Source organism: Ambystoma mexicanum, chromosome 2q (assembly GCF_040938575.1).
Source record: "Ambystoma mexicanum isolate Mex_15411 chromosome 2q, UKY_AmexF1_1, whole genome shotgun sequence".
Taxonomy (NCBI): Eukaryota; Metazoa; Chordata; class Amphibia; order Caudata; family Ambystomatidae; genus Ambystoma; species Ambystoma mexicanum.
In genome coordinates, this window is record NC_090924.1 from 65,091,412 (window position 1) to 65,117,965 (window position 26,554).

The 26,554-nt window shown below is 47.5% G+C and overlaps 1 protein-coding gene across 3 annotated transcripts in view; it reads right to left on the reverse strand.

Moving 5' to 3' along the window:
* The window catches only part of PAM16 (presequence translocase associated motor 16), a 69,460-nt gene extending 61,558 nt beyond the window's left edge, over positions 1 to 7,902 (reverse strand). Inside the window, exon 1 of one of the 3 annotated variants that reach the window (XM_069646850.1) lies at positions 7,738 to 7,902. In XM_069646850.1, coding sequence (XP_069502951.1) covers positions 7,738 to 7,740 — 3 coding nt within the window. In that variant the 5' untranslated portion in view covers positions 7,741 to 7,902. Of the gene's footprint in view, positions 1 to 6,846; positions 7,061 to 7,539; positions 7,708 to 7,737 lie in introns of those variants that run through there. The other 2 variants (XM_069646851.1, XM_069646852.1) reach the window with 2 other exon arrangements.
* Positions 7,903 to 26,554: the final 18,652 nt, after the last annotated feature.

Genomic DNA, 26,554 nt, shown 5'->3' on the forward strand with positions numbered 1-26,554 from the left:
TCCTTGTGAAAAAAATCCTACAATTCCTACATTTCTGATGGCAAGTTGTCATACAAATCCTTCCAGTTGTAAAACCTTCTTGCCAAACACTAGACAGGAACCCATTCACACCTCATATGTAAATAACACCTTTCGTTTCTGATGGATTTGGTTTAAGCAAAAATCCACAGCAACACAACTTTAAAAAGCACAATAATCATATGGACTCAACTCCCATAAAACATCATGTACGTAAACTAGGAAGAAGAAGTTAATGTGGATTAAAAGGAACACCAAGCTAAACGTGCAGACTAGGTGTTGTGATGGAAATCAGCTGTGCCGGACATTTAAAAATGGTGTACTACAAGTCAAAAGTGAAGGTGGAGAAGAGAGATGCAGAGTGGGCGAAGCGGGAAGCAGAACCGAAGGCAGACACACAAGAGCAGACCGTGCTGAAGGAGGCAAGCGCTTCCTACCGGAAAGGCGAGAGACCATGAGAAGCACAGGAGGTATTGCAGGATCACCGTTGGGGAGCCGCTAGCAGTGGAGAAGCCGTCAAGGATGTGGTCGCATTGAAGAGCAGCAGCTCAACAGGCAGGAGAATGAGAAGCCGGTAGGAGAACGGCACAGGAGTCTGCAGGGAAGGAAAAGCTTTCCCGAAGCAAGGACTTCACCGCAGCCATATGCCACAAGTCGAAAACACCAGCAAACAGTGCTGTGTCTGTCCAGAGGTATTGAGAACCCCAGTGTGTACCACATTAAGGCACAAGGAGGTTGAGGGAAAATAATGGATCCCAAGCAAACCCTCACATGAAGGGTAGAACCCTTGTTAAATGACAAAAAAGGCTTGTGACTCCACAGTAGACCGCTGTCTTAGAAAAGCAGGAGAAACCTAACTTTCATCCTCAAACCATGATGTTATCAAGGATAGGGAACAACAACGTTCATAAGTCGAAAACAATTGCATATTTTAATTAATATTCAAACATAAATCAATTACATAAATATATTAGAAACAGACAAAAGAAATGCTTTTTTCAGAAACAATTAAAAAAACAAAGACGACATCACTGTACACGAGCAATGCAAAGTAATTCAATTCAAGGGTCCCAACGACGGAGTCTAGGTGATTCCAATCACATACACAATGTCGTTGTGAACCAGCCTCTTAGTTACTCTCCCACTCGTCTTCAATCATACCACTCGCACACACTCACGAAATAAAGTTAATTCGTTCACACAAAATAAATTTCAACAATGGTTAAAACAAGCCCAACATGTTTCTTTCCTAAAGGGGATTAATCCGTGGCAGAAATTCAAGTGGGAATCTTTGTATAGTAACAGTGCTTATTTCTTGTTGCGTACAATGGAGTTCGTCAAAGAACATATCTTTATATTGCTTTCATAGAAATCCCAATAATTTGATTTCTACCCTGTTAGTAGCAGAGTCTCTGCGTCCAGACACTAAAGGTTTTAGGACTGTGTTGTATATTGCCATCCGATGTGCGTACAACGTCAGTGGAGTAATGTGTTCCAGCTTTTGGTTGTCACCATTGATGTGCTCTTTTAAATCATCCAGGCCTCTCATCCGTGTAGGGCGGGATACGGTATGGTGTGTCAACACCGTATGCAGCACGTACCTAATATTTGGAATGTCGAGCAAACGCTCACTCAGATACTGGTGATTTCACAGAATCTCTAATCACTGTGTCCGGTTACTTCACGGCACCATAACGCTCAGCTGTAGACGCCGTCTCGCCCAAGGACCGTCTCCTCAGTTCATGGACACATACCAGTGTTTACCAAAAGGTGTGCAAACAATTGGACACTTGTTTTGAATAGCAACCAAGCAATAGAGAAAGACAGAATGTAAAAAAGTCTCCATATATGAGATGTCGATGTGGGGAAAACTGGAGTAAAGGTCGTCATAAGCAATTGAACACTAATCAAGAAGTTGAAAGGCAAGATCTGTACAGGTCTTCATATAGGAGATGCCAATATGGGGAAGATTGGAACAAGTATTGCCACAAGACAATGAATACTAACAAACAAAACTTGAAACAAGTCTCCATGTATGAAATGTCAATTCAATATGGGGGAATTGGGAACACGTAATACCTGGAGCCAATCAAGTATAAACAGGGAAGGAGTAAAAATGTGTTATACTTAAAGAGAAAGGGAACAGAAAGATAAAGTAAAGGAAGTACATGAGGCAGTGAGCCTTTGATGGGGTTTGGGGGGTAGATTATACCAGGAGATATTCAAAGCCCATATGTATAATTCTGGCAGTTATTACATTTTTTGATAAAGTTTTACATTTTGTGTAAAGGTACATGCAGATTTGTGAGTAGTTTTTCAGAGCAGTTGGGGGTGTGGGTGCATGGGTGCACCCGGGGGTTGCAATGATGTCCCCCACATGAGAAGAGAAGGTGGTGGAATAGGAGCTGCCCCAAACAAAGTGTTTCCCAGCAGAGTCAAAGACAGACCACGGACACCGGGATTTAGGGATAAATGGCCTGCGGGGAAAACACATGGTACCCAAACAAACTGACAGTCCAAATCTGTCCGCTTGTGCTAGTTAAGAAGAAATTATAGTTGTACCTTGGCTATAGAGGAGTCACTACAGTAGACCTTCAGTATTTCTAATTCTGGAAATGTGCAAGGCTTTTGCACTGTAGGGAACACCAAGGACACTACGAACAGACAATGGGCCACCATCCCACAGTAAACAATGTAAACAATGTGTATTCTATCCTTTGGTTCCACCATCTCACACTGCACTTGGGACCGGCGAACTGCGAGATGCAGCATTTTATGCACACAAAGCAGATGCTCTGCAATGCAACTGCGAAGAATCGGTGACTATATGAAGCAGTGACTTCGTGTATGTGTTACAAGGGATGCCACATAGCGGGTGGTGGGGGGGAAATCAGAATCCCAATCAACTTTTGTTGGAATAAGTTTGCAAGAAAAATGAGACATGTACAGAACAAGGCAAGCTGATTAGACCGATGCCATCGAGTTGAGGTAGTAAGACATACAGGAAATTAAGTGGCGATAGGAGGACGGCAGGCCAGGCCTGTGAGTGCAACTAGATGTTTTGGTGTTTCTGCGCAACCTGCAAATGTCCCATGCCCCATGCCATTGTGTAGTGATGAGAGGGAAAGCATGATGCCTACAGCACAGTGAAATGGCTAGTTGGTGACATGAATGTCCCAGTCTTCAAAAATTGATTTAAATAAAAGGATGTGCCCAACATCCAGTAGAAACCAGAGAAGCAATCAAGAGGTGGCAGTGCAAGAGGAGCCACCAACAAGCAGTTACAAGTGTCCTGTGCACAGCCAACGATTCTCTAAAATGTTACATGAAGGTAGTGTGGTAGAGCAACATGAAAGTGCAAGTCTCTAATACTTAATTTGAAAAGTAGAGGGTGAAGTAACTCACATCTCCAGCAAAGGTAAATCAGGTGGCCACATTGGCACACGCAGGACCCTACATCGGCCAAGAGTTATCGTGTGTCTCCATTGCAGCTGGCCGCAACACTCCTGTGTTCCTATTTATTGATACAGTGTGTACTCTTACAGGCCAACATGCTTAAGTCTTTTCTCTCTTGTCCTTTGCAAAGAACTTTCAACCTGGTCTCCTACTCCCAGTACTAAGTGCTAAATTATTCTGGTTCTTAAGCCGGTCCTATTCTGGACAACCATACTCCATTGTCAATTACTTCATGATACAATAGCTCTTCTAAAACCACCCTCTTTGGCCCTGCTCTGACATTGTCCCCTTTCTTTTTCCTCTTTGCTTTTAGAGCTTGTATGAGTGGTCTCAGGATAGTATCAAGTGCTAAACAAGTAAGCAATATACTGTGACAAGGTCACCAGTATGTGATAGGTAGAGAAGGGCGAGGGAGCCACTCTCTCTGAGAGGACACCAGGGTGCATTAGAAGGTGGGGTTTCCACAGTCCTCCAATGGGTGACCCTAAAGTGCAACCCATCTCCAAGGCAAGGGGGCAAAACCACACCATATAAGCCAGGAAATAATATGCTTCATGACGGAGGAGAGTAAGCTTAATACCCGTGCACAAGATCCAATCCCATCGACACAAGTCAAAAACACAGACAATATAATTTGAACCCCTTTTTGACATTCCCAGGAGAAGCAGGATTTCATTCAAAACACCACAGGACACTGCAGAGAACAGAAGCAAATCTGCAGTGGACATCAAGCATAAACTCTTGGCATGAGCCTCTCGACCTGGACCCAACATAAGGCAAAGAAATAAAATGAGCAAACACTTGCACACAGCACAAACGTGCTAGAGCAAGGAAAAGATAACATCGGCGGCCTAGGGAAGCAACGGGTCTGCAGGCCACCATGATTGTGCCACCTGACCCCAATATGGTAACCAAGGCTTGTATAACCAAGGGACTGCTGTTTGATGTTAATGGAACATTCACAACATATGCAGACAAAGAAATTCATGGGCTACACAATTGGAGGAACTGAAACCATAAAGGAAAACCAATCATGGAATATGTACCTTATGGGGAAGCGAGCCACAAATAAAATTTCTCAACCACTTCAGTAGTACAGTTATAAAGATAATGTTTTTCTTTTTCAAGACATAAGCCCTGAATTGGGGATGTTGTGACAGCATTCTTGAGAGAAAGTGGTGTTCTAGTGCACAGAGGTAGAGGAGAGTTAGGAGTGCAGAATCTGTGTTTGGCAAGCCAGGCATACTAAGTAAAAACGGGGAAAAATAGAGAGGGTGAATCAGAAGAGCAGTACATGTGCTGGCCAAACAAAGGACAATTAGTAGAGAAGAAGGTGGCTGTTCTACTTCAGTCAGAGATTAAGAGAAACCAGACTGAAGGAGCCACAGACTAGGCAGCCTTCTGAGAATCTGGGTTTAAAGACCTGCAAGGCACAAACCTTTAGGAAGCATTTCTAGTGAAGCCATCTGGAGTTTCTGGACCAGTCTCTGGTTGCAGGATTAAGACTTCCAGCCCAAATAAAGAAGTCTTGCCAACCTATAAAAACCTAGATGGTGCGATTTGGGAGATTCTACCGATGGGCTTGCCAAGGTAGACAGGCGAGACCACCTGGTAAAACTAGGGAATTGACTGAACACTTCCTTAGTCACAAAGGCCAAAAAAAAATGGTAGCAGCCTTTTTTTCAAATGCAACGTGATTCGCAAAATGTCTTTTCTTCAAATCCTAAAAGACAACACTCACTACGCCCACCCTTTATGTGCCGACTCCATGCCCCACCCCCTTCTGAACTTCAGAATAAAATATCCGATATTACAAACCACAAAGGTGGGACGAGGCAGCCTCAAAATCAAAGAAGCTAAAGTATTGCCCCACCCCCCATTCCCCGCGTTCTGTAAATGCTGCACTGACTGACTTTCCACTGCTAACTTTCAACGGCTCGGCCACCTTTGCTGCTTCTGCCAAGAACCTGGACGTCTACCTCAACAGGAATACAATGGCCACAAAAGTTAAGTTCAGTAAGAAAATACACCTTTTTTCCAATTCACGGAACTAAAAATGAGCTTTGCCTTACACAAAACAAGAATTGCATACCACAGTTGTTGTTGACGTCAGCCCTACAGATAATGGGTGTACCGGCCACTTTTACTGCTTAAAAATGGGCAAATACTCCAAAAAACAAAAATAGGGAGTAAAAATATTCAACAAAAATAGGAAACGCAGATAGGAGCTTGTCCTGTGCTTTCACCCACAAAGCTACATGGATGCCTGGACCAGTAGTAGACCTAATGCCACAGGAAGCAGCTCTACTATTATTACTGCCTGGTCTGAGGTAAAAATGTATCTTAATGTGCATGACTAACTTGGTGCAAATACATAAATAGCACAAAACATACACCTAAAACTTTTTGTGTGCATCATACAGTTAAGCAAATAACTTTCGACAACACCTTCGATAAAGAATACAGCTCTTGTATCAAATTAAGCTCATAAAAATACAAGCACATTCAATCAATGATCTTCGTTAGAAAGACTATCAGTCCGTCATGAGACCAACACACGAAGAGGGCCCCATAGAGCAGCTGGAGGGTAGTGGGGATCCAATCCTGATGCCCGAATGTCCCTTCAACGAAGCACAGTCAATGCATCACAGGTTGTCAGGAGATGCTGTACAGTCTCCACCTCACCACTGCCACAGAGCCGGCAACATCCACCCCGCCCCCCCCCCTAGGAATTTTGGACCACTGAACTACAATTTCAAAAGGAGCTTACTGCATCAAACTTTTTTTTACATGCTTATTAAATACTCCCATTGGTAATGGGACTTTACATTTTTACTACCTACGAAATAATTTTTCACCCAACTTTAAAATACTCCCACTTCTAAATCTCAACTAAAGCACTGGTTAATGCCAAGCTTGACTACGCTAACACTCTCCAAGCCATCCTCTTAGTTTAAAGAACTAAAATAAAGAAGGTACAAAACTGTGCAGCAACGACATTAAACAGACTAAACACAGAGATCCTCTAAACTGCAGTTTTCAATAATCGGATTTAAATTTTAAACAAAAATCTAAAACCTGCATCGCATCCCAATCTCCACTTCTTTATGCAGCTAAATCACACTGCAGTTCCTTCCTCTTCCATTTCACCAATGTCTTTTGTTACAGGCCAACAAATACGTGGCATTGAAAAAAAGCGCTTATGGTGGTTTGGATTCGAATCAAATTAATGTTATTAAGCTTTCTCCATTATCAAATCGAAACAACTTACACATTCATTATGAAGTTATTCTCGCCCCAACTCCTTACAGCAGAATTTAAACGGGTGCGCCATTTGAAAAACACATCAATATCACATCCAACCAACATTACCTGTGATCAACGCTCAAGTCGTCTGGCTCTTCCCTGCTATGGAAGGATGACTGAATGATGGAGAGGATGTTGTGATGTCATTGATGCTGTGATGAGGGAGTAGAATGTTGAGCGTGCACAGGAGAATAGAGGTGAATGTTCCAGGTGTGACAGTTGCAAGAGAACTGACAGGTCTGACTGCAGTGATCTAGCTAGGACCCTAAACGTGGGATACTTCCTTTGTTGGGGCCATGTGTGGCATCGTGCATATGTTTAGATTTGGTTGGATGGGCGTTACTAGTTCCAGTTTTTACTATATGGGCTATGTTGGATCCAGATAATATGTTCAAGCACGAGTTTGAAGCTGTATGCTCTAATAATGCTGAAACATACACAACACATTGCATTTGGAAAAAAATATAATGAACGAAACATTTTCTCTGCGGGTTTGGGAGGCATTGTCTCGCCCACCGCGAGCAATACCCCCATTTAACCCTTTCATTACCTAGTTGTATTACCTTATCTACCGCTGCCGATTTAATCACATCAAAGCCATATCGCACCAGCACATCAGAATATATATAACTTCCGAATTGCGACAGTTTTACGTTAAGTTGGAATTGAAAGCAGATAACATGTTAATGCTATTTCTTACTTTAAAGTATGTACAAGTGTTTACCAGTACAGAATAGAAAGCATAAACACAGTACGTACAATAAGTCGATCTCTCTAATGAAGTACTGTTGCCAGTTTTAGATGCATTGTAACACCTGTATGTGCACTTCAAATAGTCCACCTCGCACGATACTCTCACTACGGCTCCGAAATGACATACTATATTATATGCCTAACTGCTCAATCGCACATATTCCTTGACAAAAAATAATTCCCTGATCTATACCCCACTCTCACCATTATGCCGCCGGGAATCCCTCCCACTGATCATGCAATAGCTGCAATATTGAAGGGCGCGGGGTGAAAGGGTAAATCGTCCCCGGATCCGGAAATGACGCTCGCTCACTGTTCAGACTATTCATCGCCCGAGAATCACACCCATCTTGGATGAGGCAGAACGCCGATATGACTTTGTGATTTCCCAAAAGGGGTCGCGTGGATTCCTACACGCACCATTGTTCCATAGCCCGTGCTAATTATTGCTATGATTATTATGTATAATGTTAGGCACTTTTCAGGAATGTTGCTCCCAGGAAAACACGTTTTTCCCCCAGCACATTTAAGATGGCGGACAAAGCTACATCAATCCCGGTTGCCTTGGCAGCACTTGCTAGATAAGCGTCCACAACGGTTAGAGCGACCTCTACTTGTTCTTTAGCGCTACGCTTTAAACAACTAGATGCCAACTAACTTCGCTTAGAGGGGGCCAGATTCTCAAAAGACATTACTGCTTTACCTCATTTCATCATTTGTGGGGGGAAAAAGTGCACTTAAATCCACAAAAGCGTGCCCTCATTCAGATACCCTTTTTGCGCAAACACGCCAATATTTTCATACTTGCTAATACTTGCTACAGATTTAGGCAGTAGGCTACTGCTTTTGAAGCAGACCTGCCGCCTACAGATTTCAGTGAAAGATCCTACTGCTTTTTAGAGTGGCAAGTAATTTGTGTGATTCCAAGGCAGACTGCTTGAGACCAGCCCAGGACAAAGCATGCAACACATGAATTACTCTGTCTGTACAGTGGCCTAGAAGGTGATTACTTTGATTGGGCTCAGACCAATCCACTGACCTGTCAGTTACGCGACTCTCTCCTGCACTCTTGCCAGTACAACCCTTAGGTGAAGCAGCAGTGAAAGCCAGTGGCAGAGTGTAACACCATTACACAGCATCTGACGACAATTTGGTGTTAGCATGCATCATGATACATTTTGAACATTTCAACATCTTTCCATGTTGTGCTGTTTGTATGTTTTGTCTTTTCCTGTGATGTCATTGTTATGGAAATTATTATTTTTCAAACTTGAAAAATCCTACACCTTTCTGGTCACAGAATGTTGGCAAGTATGCATTTTGTAGCACCTGGGAGCATAAGTTCCAACATTTGGACGCACTTGGGAGGGAGATTTCGTCAGGGAAATCGGGACACCAACATTTTCCCATAAGAATGCATTGGGGCTACATTTATTTTAGGTGGGAGATCGTGAAAAATAGCAATATTTTTCACAGAAAAATCGTGAGTCTCCTGCCTAAATCGGGAGGGTTGGAATGTATGCCTGGGAAGAACATTCTCTCTGAGATATTGGCAGAATTGAATTTCCCCATTCAATTGCATTGGGACTAGAATTATTTTAGTTGACAGTAAAACATAGCAAAGTTTTTGTTACCAAAATCAGGAGTCTCCCAACTAAATCAGGAGGGTTGGCATGTATGCGCAAATAAGGGTGAATTTCTGCACATTTCAGTGGCATCCTGTTGGCTCTTCCCTTCCCGGGACCGTCAGCCGGTTAAACTAGCAGTCACGCTGGGTGTTGCGTGGGGGTCTAGTTGTTGTGGGCAACGTGAGCGCCTTGACTGTGTCATGACGCTCACGTGCCCAGTTAATAAAAGGGGCTCTGCTGGCGCTGCGAGGGCAGAGCAGCAGAGCCCCAGGAAGTGGCAACTCGTGTCTGTGGTCATTGTGTGGTTGGGCCTGCCACGTGGTCGTGGCCTTGTGTGTGCGGTGCGGCCCGAGTGCCTCGGAGCCGTGACCGCTAGGAACCTGGGGGTGACACCCCCACACATCGGATCCTGCGCCCGGTGACACCGGGCGCTGCAGAGTGTCGCCCTGTCTAAGGCACGCCGGCTGTCCGCCGACGTGCACATTGCCGTCGGGTGATCCCGACGGCATTAGAGGGATGCCCCGGAGACCGGAGGCAGCCCCCCAAACACTGGTGACGAGGAAGTCGTGCCCGCCAGCTGGTGCTTGCGGCAGGCGGAGTCGTGGACCCGCGCACACGGCCGCAGTCGGCGGCCGTGCAAGGACGCACGGAGCGGCCCTCCATTAGTTAGGAGTCGGGGCCTGGAGCTCCGACACGCGGTGACGCGGCACGGAGCGGGGAGAACGCCCGCTGAGCGCCCGGGCTGCCACGGGTGAAAATCTTTGTTTAAAAAAAAATAAAAATAAAAATAAAAAATAAAGTGAGGTTTCGTTTCCTCGCAGGGCAGAAAAGGGGACGTGGCCTTGAGTGCCCACCCACGGATCGTGCGAAGGGCCTCATCAACGGCCTGTGTTTCCCCAAGCACCGACGGGGAGGAGCGGAAGGAGGCGTGGCCCACGTGCGAGCCCCATGATTGGAAAGTGGGCGGGGCCCGGTCCCTGTCTCGTGTGCGGAGCCGGTAGGAAGGCTCCCCTTGCCCGGGCCTCAGCGGTGAATGGCCTACTCGAAGGAAAGCCAATCACAAGCATCTCTCAGGAGGGGATCTCGGAAAGGGCACAATAACCCCTCCACAGGCTGTATTTGTGCCACACCCGAGGGTAGCGGCTCCACCCGGAGTGCTTGTGCGCCCTCTAGGGTTCCAGAAGAGGAAGGCCATCGAACGAGGGTGTGGTCACCGGGAAACGGGCAGTGCCCCTCCACAGGCCAAACCGGTGGCAAGCCCTGGGGTTGCGGCTCCACCTGGAGTGCTCGTGCGCCCCTGGGCAGGGAGAACGCCAGGCACCCATCGACAGCTACCTGAGCCTGGCAACGGCAAGCGCACACCAACACCGGTGATTGGCGGATGACGTCCTCACCTGCCAACAGCATGTCGGACGATGAAGGGATATGTAGGGGTCAGCTGGCCTATACCCCATCAAATACCCCATTAATACCCTATATTAATTATTAATACCCTATATTAATATATTAATACCCTATACCCCATCAAATACCCCATTTTGATGTCCTCGGTGCGCCAGCAAGCCTGGGGGCCCGGTGGGTGGCCTGGGTGGAGAACCTGGAGTTGTACTTCAAGGCAATGGAGATCAAAGACGCCGCCAAACGCCCGACAATCCTATACTCGGCCGGGCTGGCCGTCCAGAGACTGTTCAAGACACTAAAACCCCAAAATCAATCGTACGGTGCAGCCGTCGCAGCCCTGAACGAATACTTCAGACCCATGGTCAACAGGGAATATGAGAGGTTCAGGATGATGTGTGCGAAGCAGGAGGAAGGGGAAAGCCTTGATGCATTCCATGGGAAGCTGCGTGGCATTGCACTGGGCTGTGACTTGGGGAACTTCGAGGAGGATGAGATCCGGGCGCAAATCATCTATGGCTGCAGCTCCACCAAACTGCGCAAGCAGGTTCTGAGGGACCCAGCGCTGACCCTGGATCGAATACTGGAGCTTGGCCGGGCCCAGGGACTGGCGGAGGTGCGGGCCTCGGTCATGGACTCCTCCAGAAACCAGCTAAAGATGGAGGTCCCCACGCAGCGAGTGAAGGTTGAGGAGGTGGCGGCTGTCAGCAGGTGGCCAGGAGGAAGAGTGATGAGGAGGGGAGACTGGCCGAAGAGAGACCCCAATGCCACAATATGTCAACAGTGTGGGTGGGATCTGCCTCACCCGCAGGACTGCCCGGCGATGGGACAAATCTGTGGAAGGTGCGGGAAAGGAGACCATTTCGCACGAGTGTATCTCGCTCCAGCCCCAGCCGGCTTGATGGGGGCATCAGGGGGGAGTGAGGTGAAGGGGAGAAGGACCCCCAAAGTAGCGGCGGTCCAGGTGGTGGAGAGTCCCCGAGAAGCACCGTACAATATGGGGGCGGAGTAGGAAGAGAATGTATTCTTCTTGTCCTGCAGCGGCGCCGAGGGCCAGTTTGATCCCGGAATCTTCTGAGTGGAAGGACCCCGTCATGGGGCCCCGTGGTGTGGGGACTGGAGCACACCTGTTTTGTCTTGCGGTGTCAAAAGAAAAATGTTTGGGTTGGAGTAGCGGTTAGCTGGTACGCGGAATGGAATGCACCAAATGTTTGCGGTGGGGTGTCGTTTGTTTTTGTTTGTTTATAATAAAGGAGGGATGTTGCGTGGGGGTCTAGTTGTTGTGGGCAACGTGAGCGCCGTGACTGTGTCATGACGCTCACGTGCCCAGTTAATAAAAGGGGCTCTGCTGGCGCTGCGAGGGCAGAGCAGCAGAGCCCCAGGAAGTGGCAACTCGTGTCTGTGGTCATTGTGTGGTTGGGCCTGCCACATGGTCGTGGCCTTGTGTGCGCGGCGCGGCCCGAGTGCCCTCGGAGCCGCAACCGCTAGGAACCAGGGGGTGACACCCCCACACATCGGATCCTGCGCCCGGTGACAGCGGGCGCTGCAGAGTGTCGCCCTGTCTAAGACACGCCAGCTGTCTGCCGACGTGCACACTGCCGTCGGGTGATCCCGACGGCATTAGAGGGCTGCTCCGGAGACCGGAGGCAGCCCCCCCAACACTGGGCACAAAAAATGCACGGGGACAGAATGTTCAAACAACACGTCTTTATTCACTCAGCGTTCACACTAACTCTTGCCCCTTCACGTCAATTCCTGCCCTGGTCTCGGCCCCACCCCTTTCCCCGGAACTACAATATTCAACATGACATCAACCTCAAATTAAACAGTTGCATAAAACATGTGAGATGCTCTCTCCTTGTCTCCTCTATGAGTCGTCGTGGTTTGGTCCTGGCTCGCCGTGGTCAGTGACTCTCTCCTCTCAACCCTGAGGGTTCCTCCTACACAGGTTCTACTGTCTCGGCTATGTCCGACCCTTCATCCCCTTGGTATGGGTCATCTGAGCAGTAGCATTTCTCTTTTGCGACCTTTGCGTGACCGGGGTAGTTCATTCATGGGCAGTCTCTTAAAATGTGAGAAGTTTCTTGTTATGTGTAGTTGCTCCCCTTATGCCGTAATCATCGACCTGTTCTGGGCTGTAATAATGAGCGGATCTTCTTGGAATGAGACCAGGTGTTTGCTGGTGTGGGGCTGCTTGTGTCTTGCATCGTTATTCCATGTGGAAGAAATGGAAACTGCCAAGATAGTCCCATTCTTCTTCCTTTTAGCGTGGATTCAAATGGGTCCTCAATCCCAAGTCACATGACTCGGTCTAGTTGTTTCCAATCCGCCTATCCTTCTCTTCAAATACGCACCGTAGTATTCAGCTGGCACGTTGCTTCAACCCCGATTACTTGTTACTCTGGTACCACGCTTGAGAAACCTCCTCCGTAAGTTTACTCCTCTTGCTTCCTTCCCGTTTCTCCCTTCCCAGCTTCCTTTTGTCTTTTCTCTCTTTGCTTCCTTCGGTTGCTCAGGTGCCCCTCTCTATATTCGCCTCAGCGCCCTGCAATTCTGCTACTTCGTTTTGAATGCTATCATTTTTTCCTTGTTTTTCGTAAACATTGCTGTTAATTCCTACGCAACACTTTCCTTAATCATTTTACCTAGGAATACAGAACGGCTATATCACCAGGACCTACTTCTCTACGCATCTCTCCCACGGATCATTACTCGGCTGCTTTTCTTGATATTACAGCTTCTACTTCATACGCAACACGATCCTCAATTTCTGCAAATATTCGAGTGCTCTTACTCTTTTTGTAAAGAGCTCTGCACGCTGCGCTCTCTGGCTGTTAAGTCAGTGTTGTAGAACAGCCTTTTTTCTCTAGTTAGAAGGCAGCTCTCTGCTTCATTTACATCTCAGATGCTCTTATGTTTCTTTCAAATTTTTCCTTTTTGTAATCCCCTAGGCATACTCGTTGTTTGAGCAAAACACCACTGCAGACTGTTCAACTTCCACGCTCCTTGGTGCCATATGCTTCCCTTTCATGGAAGAAATCTCTTAAATTCTGTCACTGGGTTATCTACCCCAGGAGGGGTTTTTCCCAGGCCTCACTCCTGTTGCTGGGCCACCCTTTCAGGGACAGGAGTGGAGTCAGGAAAGCTCCCCACTTTCCTCTAAACTGCCTTCCAGCAGGTAAAGGATCAGTGAACCAACCCTATTCAGATTGTGATTTGTGCAAACTGTGCTTACAAGTGTACATTTGAACAGCTTGACCACCACTTCCCTTGCTGTTAGTGATGAGTCCCTGTCCCTTCTTCTCGTGTCTGCATACTTGTTCATCTTCTGTTTTGCGTGCTTGTCTCTCTCATATCCTCATCACCAGGGTGGCCAAAACTCACAGGTTCACATTGTGGCAGCCTCACGCGAATAGTCCTCCCAAACGTTACTTCCGCTGGGCATTTCCCCGTGGAGCTATGCAGGGTGCTCCTATAGTCCCGCAGCACCTGATGGAGTACCTGTTCATATAGCTGTCCAGTGAGGTGTGCCACCTGGAGTGCTCGTTTCAAGTTGGTCATGAATCATTCGATTATCCCGTTAGCCTGTGGCCAGAGAGAGGCGTTATTTTTCAATGCTGGAATCCCATGTACTCACTGAATTCCTTGAAGTCTTGGCCTGTGACTGGAGGCCCATTGACCGTCTTCACTAGTCTCTGTATTACGTATGCTGTGAATATACGGTTGTGAGAAACCATAGAGTGTCTCACCCGCTAGTCGCAGGGGATCTCTCTCTCAGGTGTCCAGGGCACAGCCATCGCTTTTGGATCCAGACCCTTGGGGTGGACCAGTGCATGAGGATCACCTGGGTGAAGGGTCTTCGGGGGTGGGGGTGAGACAGCCGATGGTGAGGCGCGGTATCCCCCTTTTTTATTGTTCATCTACCCCATCCTATTTTGTAGGAGTTTCCAAACGCCCCACTCCCTCTGACCCCCTGCTCCCTTTTTGCACAAACACTGGGAGGAGGAAGAGGGGGACTGAGATTAACCAGACTAATTCTCTCACATCGTACTGAACATGTCCTGTTAATCGGGTCAGGCAAAGTCAGGCACTTTATACTAAGTGCATACACCTGATACCAGTTAGCTCTCCTCACATGAATAAAAGGCAACATTTAAAGACACACTCTGAGCAAGGCAGAACACGAGTACGAGCAGAACTTCCGGGACAAAGGCACACCCACTGGAGCAGAGCAACAGACCAAGGGACAAGAGCAGAGGGCCAGAAACCCCAAGGGTTCCCTACTGGAGGTCGTTGCCTCTGACAGACTGCGAAAGACACGTGGAGAAGGCCAGAACCCACAAGTGAAGATTGCATTGTGTTTCAAGGATGCCAGCGACCGTCCCGGGTGAACAGCTGAGTTGGGGAGCCGAGGTCAAGCCTGCGGTACTAACCTGGACTCATGAATTGGAAATATCAAAACAATAAAGAAGCGCACACAGCCAGTGACATGGAAAGTGACCTGAGAGACCGGTGTGTGTTAAAGCGAATGAAGTAGCAACATTATATCACAAGTGAAGGCTGCATGTGTGTGCATGAGACACGAAGAAAGGCAGACCTGTGAATGAACTTTGAAGTAAAAGGCAGCTGTGTAGCGATACTGAGTAACAGAGGGGTACGACAAAAGGAAATAGCCCATTCGGAAGTCTCTGTGAAAGGTATATTGTTTGAAGCTAAAAAGCGATCGAACAGTAAAAGTGATTTAAGCGAGAGTAAACGTTAACTTTGAGTTGAAGTGGTCCTGTGGTGGTCTGTAAAGAGAGCAACGCACATTTGAAATTCTTTGACATCTAAAAGGGTCTGAGCCCAATTGAGGGAGACCCGAAGTACAATAAACTTGGCTAAGGGAGCCCCTCGGCAAGTTTGTGTTGAACTGTGACGTGAGAGGTCTGAGCCAGAGGGTGACCTACGTGAACTGTGTGCTGCAAGGTCTGAGCCCGGCAGAGGGGGACCTCTGTGAACTTTATGTTGGAAATACAATTTTGGAAAGTCAAGAAAAATACTTTAATGTGAAAGGCCAAGCAGGCCATGCCTCCCCTTCAAGATCCAGCACAGGAAACAATGTGGTGAGATGCCGTGGAGGACACTAGTTGGGCCTCAGGGAAGCGCAAGTGTTCATCCATAATCGCAAGTATGTATTTCCCACCCTCAATTGACCCAAAGAAGTCAGCCGCGACTACCTCCCAGGCACCCCGGGCAGTTCTGACATGTTCAGCGATTCAGGATGTCGATTTGGCGGTTACATGTCTTTATACCGTAGTCATTTATAACGAATACCCATATATAGAATCTTTTATCTTGAAAACTTTTGTAGGACCGCCAAGCTCTCCTTCTCGGCTTCCGAGTAGGCTTGTTCAATTGCTGATAGGCTACGGCTTGCATATGCCACTGTGTACCTCTGGGCCGAGTTGTCTTTGACCTTTTAGGCTAGAATTGCTCCCTCCCCACCGGGCTCGCATCCACTGCCAATTCCGACTCGCGCTCAGCATCAAAGTAGGCCTTGTTCTCCGCTTGTGCAACGTGACTGCGGATGGTTGTGAAAGCTTGTTAACATTTCCCCAACCTGTGGAATGTTGCGTTCTACTTAGTCAGAGTTTGCAGCAGTTCGCTAATGGTGGCTAACTCTTTTATGTACTGGGTGTAATAACTTGCGAGCCCTAAAAATGATCAATGTTCAGAGACACTTGATGGCGGTGGGGTCTCATTGAGCGCCATTACCTGGTCTGGGGTTATGCCATTCTCCAATAATATGTGTCTAAAGAACCAGACTGTTCTTTTCCGGAACTCGCTTTTGTGCTTGTTTAAAGTGAGGTTGGCTGCTTCGAGGGCCATGCACACCCTCGACAATGTGTCATCATGCTTTTCCACATCTGTGCCAAATATTAGAATGCTATTGCCGTAACTTATACAGTTCGTGATGTGTTTAATAACATTGTGTATCTCCGCTTGAAAATTTCGGACACGGATGACACGCCAAAACTTAAATCTCTTGCATCTGTATAAACCTAAATGCGTCACAAAAGTTGTGATGTTCATGCTCTCTGGGCTTAGCACCAGTTGGTGGTACCTTTTTTGTAAGACTAGTTTGGAGAACACCTTGGCCCCATTGCGGAGGTGTATCATGTCGGTAAGGCGCAGTGGCATGTGTCTGAGTCTTTTGAGAGCCTGGTTTGGCCTCCTTATGCCGACACAAAGGCGCATGGCGTCCAACCCTTTCTTGGGAACAGGAACTATGGGGGGGGTGGGGTGGGTACCCCCCATCGTTCCTGTTCGTTGTGAGCCCAGTTGTGTATTTCTTCTTCTACTTTCTGTTGTATGTTTGACATGGATTTGTCTGTAATGTTGCACCACTGGTGGGATCTCCTCATCAATGTGAAGTTTGACTTGCCGGTTGCGTAACTTTCCTATCCCCTTGAACAAAGTCGGATGCGGTTCTCTGATCATGTCTATGGAGTCTACATACTTATGGACCATCAGTTTGTACAACAAGTGAATGAGACCCATCTCTATTGCAGTTCTGAAGCTCAGAATGCACTGAAAGGAACTCATAGTGGCAACAGTAAAGACAGACACAAGTGATCACAGTTCAAGGGTGCTTATTAAAACTGGAAATGCAAGGTGGAAAATGCCTAAGCTAAATCAAAATCTAAGATGGGAGCAAGTGTCAACCATCAAATGAAAATAAGGCAATCCTAGTGGCGTTGTATCAAAGTAAAAGGGCCTATACTAAAAAATAACTATTGCCAATCATTACGCTAAATACAAAAGTGTGTGGGATAGGGTTTCAATAAAGAAAGAAGTGTTCTCAAATAATAAGTCAGCATGTGATTGCCAGGGTTCCCCCTTGGCCACGTTTTCAGCACGGGACAAGGTGGCTTTCCTGAGCACAGCACAAACTTGAGTTCTCCCCAACATGAGCCGACAGTTCCGCTCCAGCTATCAGGTTCTCTAATGGTTAAAGTCTTGTCAAAAATAAAAGCCCCTTGCCTTCGAGGCCTGATATTCTTGACAGGCAAACACACAGTTCTGCTCGGTTTAGGACGATTTTCCTGCATCAAAAGGTTTGCATGAACCTTTTGTTCTAAAAATGCTACCACCAAAGGTTCGAACACCAAAAGCTTGAACCTTTGGTGGTAGCATTATAAAAAAAATGGGAAGTGAAAGGAAACTGGAGCTGCAGGAACCCAGCGCAAAGACAGGGTAAGTGTGGTTTGTTTATGTTGGGGGTGTGGGTGGTAGTGTGCTGGGGGTGTGGGTGGGGGAGTGTTATGGGTGTGTTGTGTGTGTGTGTGAGTTTGTATGTGTGTTCGCATGAGAAAGGTGCAAACTTTTGGTAGTTCGTACCTTTCTCATGCAAACGATTTGCCCGCGGTAATTTCAGCCGCGGGCAAATCACTCGGATTCGTTCTGCTCCACTTATGGTTTTGGGAGACTACTTCAACCCTAGGCCCCCGTCTTCTGGGCACAGACCTCTCACAGTCGTACTTGACTAATCAAACAGTTCCTTTCTCTGTGAATGTTTGGTGATAACTTTTCACCCCTGGGTCTCCCTTGGCCAGGCTCAGATACCAAACGACAAGCAGGACAGTTTACCTTGCCTTGTCTTGCAATCTCTTGTTTCAGGAGTGTCCTTTTGAACAAATCTTCAGGGTTTATCCCTGCTAGTCAGCCTCCCTCTTCCGGGTTTACTCTCGCCAACCTTTCTGATATACAGTTCATGCATTCACTTTGCCAAAAGGAATTCACTTCCCTCTCGCTTCACGATCATCTGCTGGTCACAGACTTTCTACGGTACAGAGGATTTTGAATGACCCTTGTATGACCACTTTGACCTCTCATCTCGCCTTTCTTCCAATGCTTTCTGCTATCTGTAGTTTCACAATAGGGTAATCTCCACGAGCGCGCACCCACGTGATGCCTACCTCTCCTGTGCTGGTTTTCCCCTGTTTTCTTAACAGTTCTTTGTATTCAAAGTTCAAGTAGCCTCTCGCTACTTCTGTTCAGCACAATTCGGTTTCTTTATCGGTTGTCCCCCTCGACTCACCGATTGTGATGAACGGCGTTGCCTTCTCACCTGTAGAGTCAAGGTCGGTACCATGGGGCCATCCGTCTCTCCCCCGCTTGGTTGTCAGCGGAGGAGGCGCCCGGGTACCGTTGCGTTGACATCTAGTGCAACACACGCAGGCTATTTTTTCAGGCCTTACGATTCTTTCGTTTGAAGCTTTATGGAACTCTGTCGATAAGGGCAAGGGCACTTTTCCCCTGGTCTCTTGACTTGTGCCGCCTTTCGCCTCCTCTTGAACTGCTGAACGGAACTGTCTCTCACGTCGTGCTGTCTGCCTAGCTCGTCCTGTGCTCTTGTGCTCCACCTTTTATCCCTGTCGGGAAGGAAAAGGGCCATCAGGTGTGTATGATTCTGGTCAATTGCCTGACTTTGCCTGACCCTTGTAATGGGACATGTCAGGTAAAGGCTCTCGTGTTAGTCCGTTGTCTTCTGTGTTGTGCGAAAGTGTTTGTGTCGGAAAAGGGGGCGGGGGCAGTGTTTTGGAATATCATACGTGGTGGTATGGGGAAAAGGGGTTTAAGGAAGGGGGATACTGTGTCTCACCCGTCGGTGTCCCACTCCCACTCCCCAAGGACTCCCATTAGGTGATCCTCCCACACTGGTCTACCCCCAGGAACTGGATCCAAAAGCAATTGCTGTGTCCTGGCCACCTGGATGACAGATCCCCGGGGGCTAGACAGGGAGACACCTTCAGGTTTCTCACAGCACCCGCTTTTGATATTGGTGGAGATCACGTGGATAGGAATTTTCTTGCGTTTTTTTACCTGTACTTGGCTTCGAATTGTCAGAGGTATTCTACAGCAGTCTTGGCTCTGTATGGGTATGTGTCCACAATGGTCGGTTTGAGTGTGGATATCTGCAGCAGTTCTTTGAAGACCTGTTCACTTATGACGTTTACTGTGGCACCAGTGTCTATAAGGAACTCAGCGGGCCTCTTGTTCAAGCCCATCATTCGGCTGGGACTGTGTTCTGTTGCCGTTGTATTCCAGAGTGCGTATCCTTTTTTTCTTTGTCCTCCTTCAGACGAGCTCGGTTTGGTCTCTGATGGAGATTGTTCTACCAGGGATCGGAAGTTGTTAAGGATTTCAATCAGGCGGAACACACCTTGGTCTCGGCCTAGTGTGTAGGGCACAACTGAGATGCCTTTCTCTTTATTTTATGCAGATTGAATTTGAGATGGTACACAACTCGTACCACACCCCCTTTTTCAAATATCCCAGGTCACAATGGACCATGAACCAGTCCGGTTAGTGAAATGCAATATTTATTTATTTTAAAATTCAAAAGAAAATCATACCATTTTCAATATGGGGGCAACAGAAACAATGGTGCCAGTAAGCTTACCGGCACTGTTTCCGGACCGGCAGCTTGTAATGAGGGCCATGGTGTCTGTGTGGGGTTTTTCTCAACCTTTGCTGTCGCCTCCATGAGTTCCTCTGTGCTCTTTTGCCCTTCTTGAGGCTTTGCCTACAGCCTCGGGGCATACCACCTTTGGTGGCATCCTCCCTTTTCACGAAATGCTATTGTAGCACTGGGCGTGGTGCAACTCTATAGCTGAGCGTACCGTGGCTGCCTGTACAGGCACAAGCACCTCTTGGTAGGTGTGGTGAGAGCTGGGGTAGCGGCCGTCTGGAAGGCACGAGCACCAGTGTATTTGGCTCCTGTTCTGGTTCGCCACAACCTCCTGTCACTCACTGCTGCAGCCATGGGTTTTCTGCCACAGTGTCCCTCCGCTCGGGACCTCTTTCCTCACCGCCGTGCCGATGGGATAATGCACCATCTCGAGCTCGTGCTCTGCGCTCAACCGATTGTCTCCTCTGCTGCTTCAGAGTCTTTCCCCTTCGTCGCCAGTGTCGGCTTTTCCCCTCTCGGGACTGTCACCCGCTTAAACTAGTAGTCACGCTGGGCGCGAATAATGCACGGAGGCAGAGTGTTCAAACAACACATCTTTATCATTTGATGTTTACACTAACTAACCCTTGTTTCTTCACGTCACTTTCCATCCCGCTCCCACCCCTTTCCCCGGAACTACAATATCCAGCATAACACATCCCGAATCCACAAACAGGATGCGCTTTGAAATGCACAAAAACCAAATGGAATCACAAAGGTAATAGCAGTAAACAACTGAATCACAAGGATCAACAACCTCAACCTCCCCCAACAATACCCAGAATCAAGGAATAGTTTACCCAAAGGATAAGGACATCTAAGTGACGGACCCAGGAAGCACCATCCCCTGTGCCTCTAAAAGCCCCTCCCCACCCAAATCTTCTAGCTATCAGACCGTAAGACTCCTCCCCTCAATCACACACTCTCATCCATAACCACAGGCCACAAAGAAGCTGAAGGAACAGTACAACACAAACAAAACTCATGAAAGTGTTGACAGCAGGCAAGGGCCCCTGCGACCGAAACACAATAATGCAAACTCATTAAGCTAGTAGACTACAAAGGACCGCAATATGCCACAAAACAGGATGGGACGATGCGGGCGAAAACTAGCAGAAAGAATAAATCATATGGAAGACCTCTCAAACTAGGGACCGATATCAAACATTCCCTATCCGGCAAAACTGCTAGAAACCTATGTCTATGAACAAACACTGGAGCACGTAGAAACACACCAACTATATTGGATAAGGCACAGTTCGGCTTCGGAGCTATGAGAGGGATGGAGATGGCACATCTCTCTATCTGGGATGACCTAAGGACCAACACAGATTCCAGTCCCCTACATTGCATGAATTTAACCTATACATCCCTTGCTGCTAGTGTTTACACCCGATTGTCCTGGCACCCCCTGTTGCCTCTGGTCGACTGAGCCGTTGTCTCATTGTACCTGGCTGTCCTCAGAACTGGTTATACATCCCCCAACTTGTAACTGTCCCTGGATCCATTGTCCATCACTCTTCCAAGTTCTTACCCCGCTTCAGGCTATTTTCTAGTTCTTTAGTCCTTTTAGTGAGCTTCTAGCCGGAGCACAGCGTTCAACTTCATGTCATCTTTGCCTTTTTCATGTTCCACCATTGGGCCCCAGATCGTGGCTCGCCCACCTCCTTTTCTGGGTGTTTTTTAGTGCTAATTTCTCCCATCTCTCTTTGAGTCACCTGCAGGGCCCTTAGACCGTCCTCCACCCGGGAAACAGTTTTTTCCTCGTTGCCCATGCAAAATTGAAGCCTTGTTGGGAAGAGCCATCTAGATCTCATTTTCCTCCTCACCAGTGTGGTTTGGGACAGGTCGTCATAAATCTGAATTTCACAGCCCCACGCTCAGTTCTTCCCTTTCACACTGGCCACCCCTATGAACTGCGCTTTGTCCTTGTAGTTATGCACTTTCACTAGTATGTCTCGGGGCCTCACATCTAGGTCCGTCCTTCGACTGCCCACTCTGTGTGCTCTTTCTATATCCATAGTCCCGGGCCTGTTCCCCCCCTCTATTAGGTTCTTGAATAATTCCTGGATACAAACTTCCAGGTCAGAGCCCTCCACTCCCTCTCCGAGATCCTTAATCCGGATATTGTCTGTTTGTGACCTATTTTCTAAGTCCTTGCACTCCTCCTCCAGGGCCCTTATTCTCTCCTCCGCCTCCTTTGACTGTTGTGCCCACTCAGGCCCCCTTGTGTCCAGCTCCATCACGCGCTCCTCCATCTCCATTACCCGCTCACCTAAGGAGTCAATGTCTCTTCGGTTGCTTGTGATGGCCTGCAAGTGCTCTTCTCTTATGCTTGCTCCTTCTGCCTTTACTGTCTCAGTGAACTCCCCCTTAAATTTGGCTAGTGCAGTGAGCAGATCCTCTTTGGTGAGTGCCATATCCCCATCGTTCTGTCCCGCCAGGTTTCCGAAGGGGAGCGTCATGTGTACATGTCCCTTATGACTCCTTTCCTGTTCTCTTTCTCTTTGGTGGCTAATAATCTTTTACGGTTCCAATCGCTCTTCCACAGTTCCATTCTTGTCTACGCCTCTGCCCACTGTTCAAGTTTCTCAGATTGTCCTGCTGGGCCCTTACTCACCTTTAAATTGCACCCCTCTCCTGCTTGCTCTTGCCTGATCTGCTTTCCTGCTGCCTGCAGTGCTGCCCCCGGTGGCTCCCGCCGTCCCTCCTCACTAGCCAGGGAGTCCCCTTCCATGCTTTCTGGGGAGCACTCCTCTGGTGCTTCCTCGGTCTTCCCCCTGTTGTGTCTTAACTCTCAGCCTGTAGTGCTGTGGGCGAGGGGCCCCCCGTGTTTCCCTGGAACCTTGAGGTGTCCTATCCCCTCCCTTCTGTTTCTCGAAGGGGAAGGGGGGTGCTGCACTGGTGCACCCTCTTAAGGGGTTGTTTGTCAGTTTCCAGGCCCCCCAGTCGGTATGGGCACCGATCTCTCCCTCTCTCGCAGGCCATGTCCCTCTCACACTGCTCTCGTCCAGTCTTTTAGGGCCCTCCTGTGCTGGTTCTGCAGGCGCGGGCTCCGTGCCTGCAGCCTGCATTCCTTTCGGCCCGTTGCTCCCCCTGTTTCCACGGAGAACTTGGCTTCTCTCTAGCTGTTCTGGTGCTATTTCCCAGCCTCCGCCGCTCTCCACTCCCCATCCTCCACTCCTCCATTCCCCAGCGCTGCTCCTCACCTCAACACCGTCTGGGCTCCAGCTGCTTTTCAATGGTCGCGTCTCCGGACTTTGGAGACTTCCCCCGGTGTTGGGCAGCTCCGCTCCTCTTCTCAGGTGGCGTGCTTCTTCCTGGTACTCCTGCGGCACCCCTGGTCTTCTTTACCTCTGTAGCAGGACAGGATGGACCCTTTTGCTTGCTTCCTCCTTCACCCGGTGCGACTGACTGCTCCTCCTCTGACTGCTTGCCTCTGGCCCCGGGACCATGGGGCTGGGCTCGCCCTACCGCCAGGCAACTTCTTCGCCCATGCCACCCGAAAATCCACACCAGCCACCGGAGACAGTCCCGAGGCCCTCGGGTAAACGCCAGCCACCTGATACAGCCTCATGCATGCTTCCCGCTCTGCAGCCTCTGCAGAATAAGTCACCAGGATGAAGCTTCCCTCCTGCATGCTTCCCGCTGCGTGACCTCTGCACTTCAAATTTCTGGAGACAGATCCTCTCAGGACTGGCAGCTGATATCTACCAAACAGTGGTCCCGGCTTCTTCTCTCCTCCAGCTTTTGCCTGGGCTGCCAGCACAAACCACACTGCTTCTGCTTCTTGCTGCCTCAACTCTTCATTAACAGCTCTATGGCCTGCACCTGAGGGGGCCTTTTAAGCCTCTGTCTCCCTCAGGCCTGGGTCATCTGCATTACTTAGCTCCTGCAACACTCCTGCAACATTTAATCTTTTCAGCCCACTTCTTCGTCCCAGTACTTCGGGGATTATGGGACTTGAAGTCCCTAATAGCAAAATTAGGGTTTTGAGTTTCTGTTTTACAATGAGCCATTAGAACAGTGGGCATCGGGGAAAGTTGAACATGGGGGTTTCCCATTCCTCCTGACCTTTTCCCCTTGCATGTGATCCTCCCGCAGAACACTACTCCCAGGGTCAGGATCAGAAAGCACTGGAGCCACGCCTCAAGTCTCCTTTGCTATCGTTAAGAGTCTTATTGGAGAAGGACTGGCAAATGGAAAATGAATCCAGATATGATCTGGGTATAGACATTAGAGACATTCCTGATGTGTATCCTTCACATCAATGCTTTTGAAAGTTTACAAATGGAACAAGTCTTGAAAAGGCTCCTTTTGGCCTTTGAGTCAGTCATGGTGAGCGAAAGAAAGAATACTTCACTGGGCTCAACCCTGGAGGAGCACAGATTAATTTCTGCCCCCAGTAAACTAGCACCAAATGTGTGCGCAACTTCTAAACTCCACACTAGTAAAGTTCCTATCTGTAGCTTTCGAGTGATGTGAAAAGTAAAGCTGAGTGATGAAGATTCTTGAAGAAAACGATGAAAAAAGTGACAACTTTGCAGAGGACTCCCAAATCCAAAAGTGCATGATAGAATCTTTAAATGGCCTTTAATGATGCAGCTAAGCGAGGCACTGCTTATTGGCCGAAGGGTAAACTACCCAAAACAACACTCAAATAACACCTGAGTGAATGCAGAGCTGAACTCTAGAGGCATGTAAGTGCTGCTGTTAGGAACGGGAAGAGAAAGACAAAAGAAATCAATGGAAAAAGTAAAAGAAACCACCTTTGTATTTTTAAAACAAATTGAGAAGGTGAATCCAATACATGCATCTCTTTAGAGGTGTAATTTGGAAGGTAGGAGGATGGGAACAAGAAACGCAGCTACAGAGCAAGGGACCTGGCTGTGGGTGGGTTTTTATCTGCTGAAACAACCATTAGAGACCCATGCTTAAAGGCCAAAACATCCCTTGCTTGAGTAGAAAAACGGGTGCTTCAGACCGGTACTCTAGATTCACAGCAGTATTTTTAGGAGCAGTACAGACTTCCTGCACACATTCAGAACAAACTACTTAAATCTACGTAATGTTCTTCTTGACAGATAAGTCTTTCCTCCAACAGATCCAGCGTCATCTGTCTTTGGAAACCTTTCCAGCCACTTCGGCCAGCAGGTGGTGCTATGCAGCGCCACCTGACTCCGATGTCCTCCAATGACAAAGGATGTGATGCCAGGGGCAGTATATGGAGTCAACGGCACAAAATGACCTCGGAATCACCTTTTACCTCTGGCATTTAGCAGCTGATGGACAGCAGAATGGCACGATATCACGGTCCAACATGAGGGGCAGGATTGGAGAGCAATAAGGAATCAATGGGAGGAAGGTAAAAGCCATCAGAAAAATAAATTACAGCAATATCATTTGTTCTCCTACAGATTTCCCTTCTTAATTAGACCCACAGAGGATTAGAGAACCCTGGAAGAGGGTGAATAGCAGGAAACACCACCATGACCACAAAAACCTAGAGCACTGCCCAGCCACAACAAGTGTTCTGGTCGGACATGCTATTTAAAAAAAAATGTTGTATTGAATTGGTTGAATCAAATCAACCTTTCAAAATATTTTCATTACAGCAAAAAGTAATGCTACACAATACAGAAAAGATTAAAAACAAATTCACTAAAAGTTGCAACACTATATACATTACTAAAGTGAATTTCACAATGTATTGACATAATTAAAACACTAAACATTAATTCTCAGTGCAAGTTTATTCTGAAGCACAACAGAACTTAAAACAATAAAGGAAAGAAAATTATGTTAAATAAATTAAAACATGCTAGACAGCAATGAAGACAAGGCAACACATCAAACACAATCAGCGAGAAGAGACTGAATACAACCTATTATGTCATTTTATCAGGGAAAGGAAATTCTGCAAACTAAATAGGACATTTATTGGGATCAGGATCATTGTCCAGATGCAGACTTTCCAAGAAGCTGACTGTTGCTATTTGGATTGGTAAGTAGGAAGAGTTTAATATCACAGACCAACATTGAGCAGAATCAAAATTGCCCACATATCGACAATGTCTTTCAAACTGCCTTGATATTATAAGTACCAGTGCCGGGCATTGTGCAATTAGGTGTTGCAATGTTTCAGGGATAGTTACAATGCCACAAAAGCGGCAATAGTTTTCTGGAGCTGAAATTAACCTACGTCTCATCAATAGTACTCTGATGGGCAAAATATTAAAACGCAGTCGCATAATTGCTGAGAGAAATTTGACTGCAGGCGCTCTGATAAGGTACAAAGGTATGGTTCGCATTTATTTTAGGGGGAAAACGTTTTAAATCCCCATCCACATAAGACAAACATAGATCACATGTTTTAATCCAGTCACTGGTGTATATTTGGAGTTTCGCCTTGTCCGGATTTTTAATTAAAGTGTCAATTGTAACATCCGCATTACCCAAGACACAATACACAGACTTAAGCCAGAGCAGAAAAAATGTA